Genomic DNA, 16,083 nt, shown 5'->3' on the forward strand with positions numbered 1-16,083 from the left:
TTTCTATAATTAGGTAACATGGGTTTACATTTACATCTTCCTTATAAATAAAAATGTTTGAATCAGATTTTCTGGTAAAGAGCAATATTTAAAGTATATAAGACCACAGTGTCTGTAGTGCTTCAAAATACAGATCCCTATTCCATCCTCCATTGTTTTATATACTTGAAATATAGCACACCAATAGAACAGGCACCCACCTGCATGGAGTATTTGCACAGATTTCCTCATCTGTGTCAGTAATTTATTTATAGGAATCTGCCTCTCAATCCATGTTATAGATATTTATTCGACAGGTCAGCCTGAAGATGGTTTATTAAATTCAAGTTAATGCATGCATGTATGTATGTATATTTATGTATGCTTGAGAAAGGCTCCAGTATAGAGCCGAAACGTTGCGCTTCCAGCATGGGTGAATAACTACTTTTTTTTCTATTTGAGAGTGCTGCCTGTTTTCCATTATTGTATTTTTGAGCCATTGTCAGGCCCCTTTGGGCTTGCACCTCGTGTTTGCCATTTTTTCTTTTTTTGCCTTGTGCTGCCATTTTTCCTATTTTGTAATATATATATATATATATATATATATATATACACACTACTCACAAAGTCGTTCAGTGAAATTTATGGAAAACTTAAAAAGTTCACGCTACGGTGATATTATATCATGAAAGTAGGGCATTTTAGTAGAAGCATGGAATGGTGATTTCCTCATCTCAAACAAAAGCCAACAAAACTGGTGGGTATACCCCCACAAAAAAATGTCAATGTCTAAAAAAATGTCATGTGGCCTTGAGCATCAATTACAGCTCGACAACGACTTCTCATGCTGTTCTCAAGTCAACTTATTGTCTGCTGAGGCATGGCATCCCACTCTTCTTGAAGGGCAGTCCTCAGGTCATTGAGGTTCTGGGGTACAGAGTTACGAGCCTCTACATGGCGACTCAGCTGATCCCATAGGTTCTCAATGGGATTCAGGTCTGGAGAAAATTCAGGCCACTCCATTTGAGCTACCTCAGTCTCGATGAGCTGGCGCATTGTCGTCCATGAAGATGAAATTAGGCCGGTGTTTTTCATGTAGAGGCACTGGATTGTTTTTCATGTAGAGGGACTGGATTGATGATGTTATTCAAGTAGTATGGGCTTGTCATTGTACCATTCACAAAGTGTAGGGCAGTTCTATATGGAATAGAAACACTGTAACACCACCACCAACAAAGGCTCGTCTGGTGACAACAGTGGCTGAAGCATAGCGCTCTTCTTGACGTCTCCAACATCGTTGGTGGCCATTATTTTTGCTCAGGGTGAGTCAACTTTCATTAGTGAATGGCACTGGGGCCCACTGGTTCCTAATCCAATGTAGATGTGTAATGCCCTAGAGTGGCATTACCACTTCTTCACTCCATTACTACTGTATCTCTAATGGGCTAATATAATGTGATCTTGTGTATATATTTCAGGTCCACTACACTGTGCATTTCCAATGTTTTGCAACTGTTATGATATCATGAAATGTGCCTGTTTCACCAGCAGGTGGCAGCAAACATGGCAGAGCTACAGTTAGGTAGAATGGAACCTTTCATTCCATTCTAACCCCCCTCTGTGGAGAAGTGGGTGAGTCCCACTTCCTGCAGGAAGGGTGGGGACCAGAGTTAGTTAATTCCAGCCTACTCCCTGCCAAGGGAGGGTGTGCTGGGCATGTCTCTGCTGGACGTGCCCAAGCCAAACCAGCTAGAGCACCCTCAGCTCTGCTGGTCATGGAGGCCAAAGTTTAGAGCCTCAGGAGTCAGCAGGAAAGTGCCCTGGCATAACCTAATCTAGAGACAGACTAAAGAAAGGAGTTGCAGCATACAGAAGAAGCAAAGTTATACAGTCACCCTATCAGTACAGGTGAGTTGAGAGCAATAGATGTAGCAGAGTCGAGTTTGCCTGCCAGAATTTTAATGCTAAAGTCTGCTGGGACCAAGACAAAGCCTGAAAACCATTTTTGAAAAAAGTTTACCCAAGTAAAGCTGCTTTTCAACTGCATCTTAAGGTCTGGACTCAAGTTATTCTTTTATCCCTCAATTATTTCCCCTATTTATTGCTTCAGAGCCAAAGCCTGGGGTCCAGCCGTATCCAGGTAGGAGTACCGTGACACTCAACATAAAGGGACATTGTAGGCAACCCTATACCACTCAGTATATCACAGAGAGAAATGACTTTTCATCTAAAACATAACTTTTACTATCGTTGGTTAAAATATTACCCCATCTAAATATGAATGTTAGGCTACGTCAAAATGAATAGACAAGGACGTTATATTTGGACGTGTCCAGGATAGTACAGTCCGATATATAAAAAATAACGGCAACTTACAGTTAGATGATTGTGGACCTGGCCAGACGGTGAAAGAGAGGTGAAGTCTGGGCCGCGGATAGATGAGGGGGAGGGGGAACAAAGTCCCTAATACATCCCTCAATGTACCCCTGCCTACAGGCGGAGCACCCGCCCCGAAACGGGCGACCCCACCTCTCGGTGGCTAAGCCCTCGCTGTCGCCTAATTTTACCCTGCCTGTAAGGATTGAAGATGTGTAACACCCCAGAGTGGGGTTACTAAACGCTTTTTCCCCGCTACTATTTGTTGGTAACATGTGCCTTGTCATCTAATGTGATTTTATTTAATATCCGTCACAAATGTGCATTTTCTAAGCCTGTTACATGTATTTGCTGTAATTTCCATGTACACCAGCAGGTGGCAGCAATGTGTTACCAGGGTCTTAGTAACAGTTTAGCATTTCTAAACTGGAATAGTACATTCCAGTTTATCTTCCCCTCTATGAGCAGAAGTGGGCTGGCCCATGTTCTGCCTCATTGGGAGGGAAGGAAGTTACAGTTAGTGTGCCAGCCACCCCGGCTAGGGGAAGGCTGTGCAAGTAGGAGCTCCCAGAAATAGGGATCCCAAACCAGGATCTTGTATCGGTTGAGACCATAGATCTTCTTCCCCAGTCTGAGCCTTCAGCCTCAACTGATGACAAGCAAGCAGCACCTCCAGAACTCCAGGAAAAACCATTCCCTGTGAGCATAACTGTGAGTACCATCCAGAGACCAGGAGAAGCCAAATTCCTCCTCAGCTAGTCAGTCCCATACACAGCAGAAGATAGACAGAGCAGAAGACAGAATCCTGCCATATTCTCCAGGCACACGATAGGAGCAGAAGAGATATTGATCCCTGCCATACATTGCCAATACCTGCTGGGACCCAAGGCTATTGCTGTATCTCATATGGATTCAAGCTGCAGCCAGTAAAGACAAGTTGAATTATATTACAAGTCTGGATCTCATTTACTGCTACTAAATCCCTCAACTACTCCTACTAGCAACACACTCATTTATTGCAAGTGAGCCAGGATCCAGGAGTCCAGCCGTACCCAGGTAGGAGACACCGTTGACACTATACCTACTACTACACAGAGACATTATACCACTTTGGCATTCCTCACCTGGTACGTGAGTTGCAACACCTTAAAGGGCCCTGAGACTGTACCCTGTGCACGCTGCAATTGGCGTCACGAACAAAAACTATAGACTTCTATACCCATATCCGGACCCACTGCATATTTTGGCGTCCGCGTAACCGTACCATGCCCCGGCTCATTGCAGATGTTCGTCCCTTCTTAGCAGTTTGTCCCGACGCGTTTCCCCAGTAATTGTAAAAACTGGTTCATCAGGGGACTCAGGATAGATGATCAATTGTTGCAGGTTTCATTAGATAATTGCCCATCTGATATTATAGGGCAAACTTCTGTTAATTATATAGCAGTCCTCCTGGTATCATAAGGTGCCTTATACCACTCAGCCATTCCTACACCTGGGTACTACCACTGTCCACTTAAATGGCCCTGGGGGGAAGCCGCCCGTTGCAGATGCTCCCTGGCCCATGCAAGACAATGACGCCTGTGGTCAGGTACCATTGCAGGTCGTCTAGCACACAGACCACTCTGATGACTTCATCATCCAGTTCCCCAAGTCATTGTTCACAATGAAGCAGTCATCAGTGTGGGATGTGGCCAAAGGACGTCCGCTTCAATGCCTTTCTGTGACTCTTCCAGTCTCTCTGTTGCAACCTGCTGTTGACACTCTGTGACACTCTAAGCTCCGTAGCCATTTCCATCTGAGAACATCCTGCTTGAAGTCTCGCAATGGCAGGGTACTGTTGATCAATTGTTAGGTGTCCTCTTGGTCTCATGATGTCAAAATGTGAAAAGCATGATGAGGAGGACTATTTAAATTCTAACTGAACTATGAAATTTATCGGCTTATTCATGGAACAAACACCTGTTTTGAACAGCAAGTTGTGCAAAAAGTACAAAAACATTGAACAGTTGGACATGTCCATTCAAAAATGTAGAGAAGGTCACATTAAGTTCACCTGTAAAGGTTAGAATGCATTTTAGGTTCATCCTGAAATTTCACCTATATACAGTATAGTGGGGATTCGCACTGGTAGTTGGGATAAGCGGGTGCAGTACAGAGGCAAAGTACAAGTTCGTAATTTAAATGTCCGTGTTTAATCACACATAAGGTCAAACAAAAAACACTCTTTGCAGGGTTAGTGTTTGTTCACACTGAGTAGAAAGTTCATGCATAACAAAAATGTCACCTTGTCGGTGGTTCTGCCTCCAGCAGTCTAAATGCAGGCTTTAGGTGGCCTGCTCTCCCCACACAGGTCTCAGCTTTTAAGCCCAGCACAGGGGTCAGATCACAACACACAGGGCGTTCTCTGCTGCTGAGCCCAGCTGCCTTTTTAAGGATAGCCAGGTGCTGTCAAAACCCGGCCAGGAACGTGGGGAGTAGTCACCCACCCAGCACTTTGACTACTCCCAATAAGAGCCGTCCTGGATCAGCTATTTACAGCCATACTAAATAAATAGCAAAAGTGTCAATCAGCATTAGCTGCCGCTGACACATGAAAATACTGTCTCTTACTTCACCAAGGCCAGGAACCTCGGTGACACATACCTACCATCAATGATGACCCCTTGTTCCTTCCTACAATGTATATAAATATATATACTCTTTAATTTAACTTCAGGAACCCACCTTTCTTGGATTTAAATACAGAACATAGGCATTGTGCTTCTTCTGTCACTCTCTCCTCAAGGGATTTCTTGCCCATGCCAAAGTTTCTAAGTGTTGTCAGGGTAAACCTTCTTTGCTCTTTCCATGAGTTCCCATATCGGGCCAATATTACTCCTAATAGGAACACATAAAATGTTAATTTTTAAATACATCCCTGGTGCATTAAAGTGAAAGAAATGTTGTATTTAACCCTCTCATGTATATATCAATTTGATTTATTCCAGACTGCAGAGTGGTATCATCACTGATGATCATACTGGTGTGATAATATTGGCACAAATTTTTCATCAACACCTACAAAGCATTAAAGGGCTTGTCCCACCTCACACCAGGGTCGCACTAGCCCAACGGCATTGATACATAGTGGTCCTCAAAGATCCTGGAGAAGCAAAAACAATTTGGCTGCCTTTAGAGCCAGTCATTTGCCATTAGTGTTTTGGGTCGGGTCTTCAGAATAATTTCCTCTGGTGGGTCCCAGAAACCCCAGTCTGCCACCGCCTCAGACATTGGTGGCATATCGGTAGAATATGCCACTAATGTCAGATAGGTAGTGGTCCCCCTTCTGGAACCTGCACTGATCTCTAGAATGGGGCCCCCAAAGTAAACAAGAGCCTGCAGCATATTCATTTCTATGGGAGTTCCAAAAATAGTTGAGCAAGTGCACTCAGCTCTTTTGGAAGTCCTACAGAAATGGATGAAGAGCACACTACAGTCATTTACCTCCATGGGACTGCAAAAAAATACTCAAGCCAGCATGCAGCTATTTTCGGAACTCCCATAGAAATTAATGTAGGGTGGCCACGCATGTGCAGTGTGCTTTTGTTTGCTTTGGGGGCTCCGTTCTAGATATAAGTGCAGTGTCCCAGAGGTTGGGCCTATACCTATCTGACATTGGTGGCATCTTCTAATGATATGCCATCAATGTCTGAGATGAGAGAACCCCTTTATGGATTCATGTAGTCATTGTTAAATGTTTGTAGAATCATTTGCCATAAATGGTATGCTTTTTCCTTATGTCTGACAATTATATTTAATCTTTACTAGAACATTCCAGCTACAGCTTTCTCATTCCAGTTTAGGCATCATCTATATACATATTTATACTGGATAGAGAGCTTTCTATAAAACAGTGGGATTGGCACATGCTAAACGCTGGTTTACTGGGGCCTCCCAATTTAGAAGACTGTGAAAGTTTTGTCTCTCAGAACCCAGGATCATAACATTATATAGAAAAGGACTCTGTTATGTTGCCAAAATAACCTAAGGCAGCTGCCAAATCTGCATCCCCAGCTGCACCTCACTAACTAACTCACAGTTTGAGAAGCAGTTTGTTAGACTGAGGCGTTACTGCACGGAACGTCTCAGCCTGCACCCTGCTTCTACAGTGTATGGGTGCTGTTAGGACACATGGACAACAGAAATGTAGATGTGGTCCGAGTTACTGAAATAATTTTGGTAAACAATTTTAATATTTAATGCTTGTTTCTTGACAGAATTTTTTTTGTGAATGGTCGCAGTGTGGATTTTCTTTCAGCAAAATTCCCACTGCTGATTTTGCGGCAATTCTGCAGCAGAAATTTATTGCAGATTCTGCTGCTGATTTCACCATTTGCAATAACATCCACAACATGCACTGACATACTGTGGATTTAAAATCTACACAGCGTGTCCAGTTATATGCAGATTTCCTTGTGAAAAATGTCCACATTATGTGGATGAAGTTTCTAAAAATCTCATTGTCTTTGCTGCTACTGTAAACGTCAGGCATTTTTATAAAACAAATCTGCTGCGGAAAATCCACAGTAGACCCACCACATGTGGACGTACCCTAAAGTTCATTGCATCTAGGGTACAGATAAGTGTAATTAAAGGGGTTGTCTCATTTCAGACATTGATGGCATATGGCTAGGATATGCCACCAATGTCAGATAGTCCAGCCTCTGGGACCCAAATTTTTCTCCAGAACAGGAGCCCTGAAATAGACAAGAACTAGCTCAGCTATATTTCACTATTTTTGAGGGGGCGGCATCCACACAGCAGTTAAACACTGCTGGTGGATGCAGCCAGTGTTCCCTTTAAGCTGCACCCACTCCCCCTCTTGGAGCGCAGGGCGCTGCGGTCCAGTCACGTACCGACCACTCAGCTCCCCGTGCTCCTCCCCTAGTTCAGGCTGGCACCACACTGAATGATTAAGCAGGAAGACTTCTCCCTGCTCCACCATTCAGCCTGCAAGCACGGATCACGCTGCCGACTTGTGTAGGAGGAGCCTGCAGCACGGGAATCTTCATAAGCTCCTCCCACACAGTGATGCAGAGTGATCTGTGTCTGCAGGGGAGAAAGGACTGTGAGCTTCAGGAACGGGACAAGTTGAGTAGGCATTGCGTGTTTTTTTAATTTATTTTTTAACAGAGAGGGCATTGCTACTACAAAGGAAACACAGAGCAGAGGGCATTACTACTACAAAGGGAGCACTGTTGGAATTACTACCATAAGGGGGCACAGAGGGCATTACTACTACAAAGGGCATTACTACCACAAGGGGGGCACAGAGGGCATTGCTACTACAAAGGGGGCACAGTGGGCATTAGTACCATAAGGGGGCACAGAGGGCATTACTACTACAAATTGGGCACAGTGGCAGTGGTGTACCTATCATATAGGCAGACCATGCAGCTGCTATGGGGCCCATGGCATGGGGGGGCCCAGAGCGCATGGAAGGCCCCGCCCCCTACATCTGCAGACAGTTTATCGGGCATTGAGGAAGCACGCCTATTTGTCCTCAGTTCAGTTCTGGCTGGGCCCTGCTTGCTTCCTCTATGCTCAGGGCCCCCCTCCGAACTCCCCCCCCCCATTCTGTACACAATTGAGCACACTCTGCTGATGTCCCGACCCGCTCAAGCAGACAGAACGTCACCGGTCACGCCTACATCTGTGAAGCCACGCCCCCGCCCCGTGAAGCCCAGCCCCCCCCCCCCCCCCCCCGAAACTAGCTGCCTGCCACTTCCCTCTAGCCTGCTGTTGTTACCTATTATCTCCCTCCTGGCCCCCACAGAACCTCTCTAGTATGCCCCTCTACTACTCTCCCCACATAATAGCTGCAAGCCTGCATCCATCTGTGGCCTCCCAGCCACTATCATCTCCTATGTTCCCTGAAGTCCCCAGAGACTCCTTGCCACCTTCTGTGACCCAGAGAACCTGTACCAGTTTCTGTGCCCCCTTCTCATAACAGAGCCCCTGCCACCTTTTGTATTCCTTGTCACCGCCACCCACTCACAAAGCCAATGGATCCTTCTGTCCTTCTCCAATCTGTGTCTGTCCATCCATCAGTAACTGAGCCCCTATCACCTATTAGACTTGATGTGCCCAATCCCTTAGCACAAAGCCCTTGTCAACTTCTGCCCCCTGATCTATCAGAGTCCATGCCACCTACTTCTATCCCCTTTCATATAAAAGAGCCCATGCCAGCTGCTGCTACCCTCCCTCTAATGACAGATCTCCATCACCTTTTGTCTTTTATGTTCACTCTGTTCTGTCAGAATACTATACCTTATCAGAATGCTATACCCTTGTCACTTCCGGTGACGTGGCCGCACCGGAAGTGACGAGAATCAGCTGGAGGAGGGGGTGTGCGGCGCTGCGCAAGCACAGATCCACGGGTAAGTCAAAATTATAGCAGCGCCGCGGGAGAAGCGCCCACTTAATGCGCATGCGCAAAACCGGACGGGACACACTGCGCCTGGAGCCACGGCTGGGTAGGAGATGGTACGCACGTGCGGCTATATACTCCGGTCCAAATTTACCTACCCCTGAGTGCGCACGCATGGTGTAATCCTGATGTGTGTGGCCGACGGGAGTATATAGCCGCACATGCACACCCTCTCCTACCCAGCTGTGGCTCCGAGCGCAGGCGCAGTGTGTCCCGGCCGGTTTCGCGCATGCGCATTAAGTGGTACCTGATAAGGTATAGTATTCTGGCAGAACACACTCCCCTCATAGAGCCTCTAGCACAGGAGTGCACAACGTTTCCTGGTTGGGGGCCACATTGCCAGACTGAACCAATGACGAGTGCCGAAATTAAAATTTAAAGGTGTATTAACAACTGAAATATTGTACTTATGGCATATTGAACACACATTATATACCATTAATGTCTAGTTACACTTCCAGGACTCCCATCCAATGGGAGAAATACATGAAAAATACATCTGAGCAGCCACAAGACATAGGTATACATGTCTGTTACTAGATGGTTGGGGGCCGCACAGAATGGTATCAAGGGCCGCATGTAGCCCCCAGGCCGCAGGTTGTGCACCCCTGCTCTAGCAGCTTCTAATCTCCCACCCACTGCAGTGTCCCTGACATCTGCCAACTCTAACAGTGCGTAGTGGCACTGACTCTGTGGCAATTATGGGACAAAAAATTGCTAATAGCTGCCCTGTCCCACTGTGTGCAGGATATGGTGGCTTTATCTGTGCACATTGTATAAGGGTCCATTCAGACGTCTGTTGAATGGGTCCGGATCTGTGCGGAACGGGTGCGGACCCATTCATTTTCAAATCCGCATTTCCTCTCCACTGCCCCGAACTTCCGGTCCGCGGCTCCGGAAAAAAATAGAGCATGTCCTATTCTTGTCCGCAGCTGCGGACAAGAATAGGAATGATCTATTAAGTGCTGGTGATGTGCGGCGTCAGTGTTTTGCAGTCCGCAATTTGCAGACCGCAAAACACTTTGGACGTCTGAATGGACCCTTAACAGGATTATTTATCTGTATAGCATATTATGTTATTATTTGTGCATAGTTTATGGGAGAAGCACTATATGGTGGAGTTACTGGTGTGTGCAAGGTTAAACAACATTATTGGTGTGTAACGTGTAATAGATAATATTTTTTGTGTATAATGTATGATGTTCACGCTTTTATTTCTTGCACGTTATGACAGCAATATCAACTTATACTCTAAAGTCATTATTCATGATAAATGGCTATTTTTTTCTCATGGTAAACTAAGCATCAGCAGCAAGGCGTTAAAGGGGTTATTCAAACCCTATAATGCCCCCCAAAATGCCAGGGCACCTTATACAGGTAATACTTTGCCCGCTCCCGGCACCCACGTCACTGATGCCCACATGGCCACCACTGCATCCCCCTGTCACATGAATGAAAACATCCAGAGACGTGAGGGGCAGTCACAAGCAGGCCACAATGGGAACGAGCCTCCTTAGCATCACGGGTGACGGTAGGGAGGCTCATTTCCTTCACGGCCTGCTATTAGCTGCACCCCCCCCCCTTGAGCATAAGTATTACCTGTATGCGGTGGCCAACAATTTTGGGGGGCATAATAGGGGTTGGATAACCCCTTTAACGAGATACCAGAGTTTTATTTTTTCATTTTTAAATTTTTATTTTTCTTCCCTATCTTCCTTGACTTTTTTATTTTTCCGGTCACATAACCATATGAGGGCTTATTTTTTGCAGGACAAGTTGTACTTTCTAATGCCACCATTTTATATGGCATACAATGTAGTGGAAAGCGGGCAAACAATTCCAAATGCGGTGGAATTGGAAAAAAAAACTGAATTCCTCCACCATTTTACGGGTTTTGTTCCTACGGGGTTCGCTTTGCGGCGAAACTGACCTGTGCCTTTTATTCTCTGGGTCAGTAGGAATACAATGGGGGTGGTGTGAAAACGGTCACCACCTAAAGAACCCTACTCCTGACCCTGACTCATAACCGTATGGGTCCCCCTTGAAGGTAGAAATAACCATAAACAGGAACCTGGATGCCCTGGAGACCCTGAGGATCCCTAAAGATATTGGCAGGGACCAATATGAGACAACCCATTCCTTCCCAGATGAAGGAACAAGCGTCTCCCTGAAGCCTAGTAACAAAACCCAAAGGGAAAATACAAACAAGACACTTAGCTTCTGTTGTACAAGGATGAGCAGGAACTCAGGGAGAACCACACTCCAGCTCTTTCCAAAACCAAATGAAGCAATCTACCGCATAGTCAGAAGGGTGGGGTCAGACTATAAAGGGTAGAAGTGATGACCACTGAGCAACAGCTGAGACAAGGGAAGTGGTCATTAACCTTATCAACATTGAATCAAGAGAAATCAAGGAGGCTGTTAGATTCCTCCACGCTTAGCCAGTCTCCTTGATCTCCTGACATCAGTCACCTGATGGACCATTACAGTCCCCCCCCCCCCTTTTTCAGGTTATTTTGAATTTGCCGCCAAATCTAAGACAAAGAAGAGGAAAATCGTTCCTCCTCAGGAGAACCAAAAAATGTGCCAAACTGTTGAGGAAGGGTTGAGACGTATGCATATATACCCATGCATGCATGCAATCACGTGCGGCCATGTATGGTATATATGCATACATTTACTACCGCATCCTGGGATGATGTGCACAGATGTGCCCAGCATCTGTGCACGTTTGCCCATGGGTGCCCACAGGGACTCATGGTGGCCCCTGTGGGAAATATATGCCCCCTTAACATATATACTGTGGCCCCTTGTTATATATATATGTATTTCTATGATCCCCCTTTATAATATGTATAGGGCAGTGGCCCCTTGTATACATGTGTATACATATTAGGATATGTATACATGTATATAACTGGGCCCCTTATGCCCCCTGATGTGTATATATATATATTCTTATGTTTGTCCCCTATGTTGGTGTATACATGTGTATGGATGTGCCCCATGCATCCATACACATATATAGATATATATATTATATTCCCCCCCCCTCCATACATCTGAAACCAGATGCATCGGTGTGAATGTCCCCCAAGCATTCACACAGATGCAGTCTGGTTGATTGTATCAGAATGACCAGACTAAAGTCCGGTCATCCTGATAACTTCAAAGGACTCAGATTCCACAGAATCTGAGCCCTTTGATATAATTGTCACCAGCGCCGCTGGAGACAATTATACATGATAGAAGAAGGGGAGAAGCCTCCTCTCCTTCTATTATGCGAATTCCGGCAGCGAAATTAACATCTCGCTGGCCGGAATGCTGAATGCCACAGGCGGGAGATCAAAGGCTTCCCCCGCCTGTTGGCATGTAAGCGCGGCCCCGATGCGCTCGTTCAGGAGACGCACGGGCCGGCGCAGTGACATCATCTTACTGCGCCGGCCCACGTGTCTCCAATGGTGGTGTGTGCGCGCGCGCGCGCCACCCTGTGGGCGGTGCGGCAGTGCGGGCCGTGGGATATAAATATCCCACGGACCCAGCACTGGGGGAGAAGAGCCGTGCCGCCCCCCCCCCCGCCGCTGAACGAGCACCCCTAGACGAATGAGCGACCCCTGGACAACGAGCTGTATACCCTAAGTATCATTATACCCCCCTGCACCATCTCTATATACCCCCCTACTATATACCCCATTGCTCTCCCCTACTATATACCTCACTACTCTATATATATATATTCCCCACTACTCTCACCAACTATATACCCCACTACTCTCACCTACTATATACCCCACTACTCTCACTATATACCCCCCTACTATATACCCCACTACTATATATATACCCCACTACTCTCACCAACTATATACCCCACTACTCTCACCTACTATATACCCCACTACTCTCACCTACTATATACCCCACTACTCCCACTATATACCCCACTCACCCCTGGTAAACCCTACCCTATATACCCCTGGTAAACCCTACCCTATATACCCCTGGTAACCCCTACCCTATATACCCCTGGTAACCCTACCCTTTATTACCCCTGGTAACCCTACCCCTGATCCCTGATTTACCCTAATCACCTCCTGCAATATATATATGCTCTGTGGTTGGCTTACACCCTTGTAAGACCACCGTCAACCTTCGTCGACCCCATAGGGATAGTTAATAGTACTAGGTGGGTGGGCTGTTAATATTGAATGTGTGTACCATATAGTTAGTTTATGGGTGGAATTGGGAACGTGTAGTGTAGTTGAGTACTGTATAATTAGTGCTGTATTGCTAGTGTATTGCGTAGTGTATTGTTAATAAATACTGTTATATTGGTATCTGTGTAACGTGTAATTATTGGCGATAGTTAGTTAGTAAGGCGCATGCAGCTAGTGTAGCAATCAGTGTAAGGCATAGTGAAAGTATTGTTATTATTATATAAAGGCATAAATAGGCGGAGTTATCACTAGACGGCTACTCCTATTTATGAATATTAATTACCGATATTTGCATAAATATTGGTGATTAATATTCTCCCTTTACATTGGCGAGCCAGGCCCACTGCTAAGAGTTTGTTTTCTGTGTTTGGGTTTGGTGGAGAGAATCGCTTACGCTGTGAACTAGTCAGACAGGAGGGACGCGGTCAGTGGATTCTGAGCGTCCATTGCCTGATAGTTCGTACAGGTAAAGCGGTTTGTTCAATCAGAACCAGACACAGAGCAATCTCTACAGCAGAGAATCTAAAATCTTTTCTGATTTTTCTGTATTAATATTTTCTGATTCCCTTACACGCCCACTGGAGAGAAGTCATCACCTACACCACTGAAGAGAGAACCATCGTCATTGAAGTCGAACAGAAGTCGTCTGGCTGGTCGGGAGAAGGCGTTCCGAATATTGAAGGACCTCCTCCACGCAGCAACACAGTACAACCAACAACGACACCAATGAAGATGGCCTCTCGTCAAAAAGTAAGTATGAACTTCGCCACACTGCAACACCTCAGCAAACATAGCACATACAACCCCATCATCCCCACCACGTACAAATCCACTGAGCTGCTATGGTCCACTTCATTGGACCAGGCATACGCTCATGACAAACTCTGCATTAATCGCAGCATGTTTAAAAAAAACAAAAAACGGCTCCAAATGTTAGCCAAATTGGTTCACACCTTTGAGGATATCATTTGGAAGCCGGAACATCTGGAAACACTTAACAGCACGGCAAAGGCACAGGAAGTTTCCAACACTGCAAACTTCCACTGCAATTGTTGTGTTGAGAACATTAAACAGTTACACACATTACAAACACAACTACAAGAGAAATCCCAGTGTACGGTCGAGAGGGGCAGGGAGATTTGCGTGTTAGAGTCTAGACTCTCGGACAAGGAGAGTTTCTACTCTGACATGGATAAGGAACTGCTCAGACTGTACACTGAGATAAACCAGTTCAGGAACAATACGGTATCTATGGATAACATGATTGTTCAACTTCGAGAGGACCTGGCTGCAAAAACGCAAACCATTGCGGATTTGCAGCAGGTCATCTCGAATCTGTCACGGCCTGGTGCTAACAGTATGGTGCCCACGAAACAGGTTTGTGTTTCGGAAATGGCACAGGGGGAGATAGCGGCGACAGCGCCAAGATCTTCCACGGATCAAGCATCCGATACAGTAGACACTAGGGGACAGGTGGAACGGACGCTACATTTCACCCACACACCCAGGGAGAATAGTAGCAACCGATCCCAGGAACAGGGCAACGATTGGAGAGAGGAAAGTGGTTGGCAATTTACCACTTCCAATCCGCCAACGCGTCCGGAAAGACAGGAAGATTTTTATCCTAACCATTCCAGTATGGAAAGGATAAACTTCCTGTTACGGATCTGCAAGGAGATCCCTAAATATGATCCCAGTGTAGATCCGTTTACTTCATGTGATATCTTCGAGGGTCACTGTAACAAGTATTCAGTGGCTCACGAATATCGCAGGGAGTTATTCAAGTTATGGTTACCTACACACCTAAACCAAAGGTATGAGGTAACGGGGAGGACGCAACCCATGAATGGACAGTTTTATGACAAGGAGGAACGTCTCTCCATACTCATAAGACTGGCAACGGGCCATTGGGACGTCACTCCGGATATCCTGTCCAAGTTCAAACCCACTATACATGACGAACCTCTGTCTATGTGTAGTCGGTTTGAAGCAATGTACAGAAGGGTTACAAAAGATCACGGTATCGGAATTCCACAGGGTATGATACGCATGTTTGTGGAAAAATTCCCATACCTTGACACTGCAATCCGGTTGAGTGCTGCTAGGGAGCCATCCCTCACGGATGCTGCTATGATTATTGAGCAGTGCAGACAGGATACACTGCTCAATAAGAAATCCGTCAAAGTGACGGAGCGTGCGCCTGTACACGATACATCTCAAGATGAACGGGTACAGCACACAAAAGGTAACTCTGCTATTCGCCCCACAGCCCCGCCATTGGAAAGGATGGGAGGCATTCGATGCTTCCTATGTTTACAATACAGGCACATAAAGAGGAATTGTCCACAATGGTCACGTAGTAACCGGACAAATCCTGAGAGAACGGGCAATAATAACGGTTTCAAGATGAATCCTAATTATGCCAAATCAGTGGGGGAATATCTGGGACATTCACAGGTCCAGACACCAAAACGTGTGACTGTTGTGAATGACCCAGCGCGTACGGTAATGAGTGTGGAATCCCTGGAATCCACACAAAGGGTCTATAGCAAGAACCCACAAGTGGCAGTATGTACCTCACAGGTACCTACTGGGAGTCTGGTGGAAATTGACTGAAGATCAGGGATCCCTAAAGATCTGGCGCCAGTATGTCCTATCATACTGGATTCTTCAGGGAGACCCCACATAAAAGCCAAAATAAAGAATCAGGACACTGAAATCAATCTTGACACTGGTGCGGAAATCTCCATTACCAATGTCAAACATGATTTACATCCCAACAGACCTCAGTGTGTGGTGATCGGATTTGATCACCAACAAGGGGGAGTGAAGGCCCACAGAATAGAGGAAGTAATCGTCCAGATCACCAGTTACATGACCCTTAGGATCCCCATGTGGTATTACCCCGGTTCTGACAACATTATCGGAACCGATGTAATGACACAAAATGGGTGGATCCTGGATCTGGCAAATTGCATTGTGTGGAAGGGTCCTAGACGAGCTAAGGTGTTTGTTATCCAACGCCATTGTCTGGGACCACCT

General features: G+C 45.9%; 1 protein-coding gene across 1 annotated transcript in view; it reads right to left on the reverse strand.

Annotated features, from left to right (window-relative positions):
• The window catches only part of LOC120978913 (cytochrome P450 2D14-like), a 168,128-nt gene that overhangs the window by 126,553 nt on the left and 25,492 nt on the right, over window positions 1-16,083 (reverse strand). Inside the window, exon 3 of the mRNA XM_040407343.1 lies at window positions 5,080-5,232. Coding sequence (XP_040263277.1) covers window positions 5,080-5,232 — 153 coding nt within the window. The remainder of the gene's footprint in view (window positions 1-5,079; window positions 5,233-16,083) is intronic.

This window comes from Bufo bufo, chromosome 9 (genome assembly GCF_905171765.1).
Source record: "Bufo bufo chromosome 9, aBufBuf1.1, whole genome shotgun sequence".
NCBI lineage: Eukaryota > Metazoa > Chordata > Amphibia > Anura > Bufonidae > Bufo > Bufo bufo.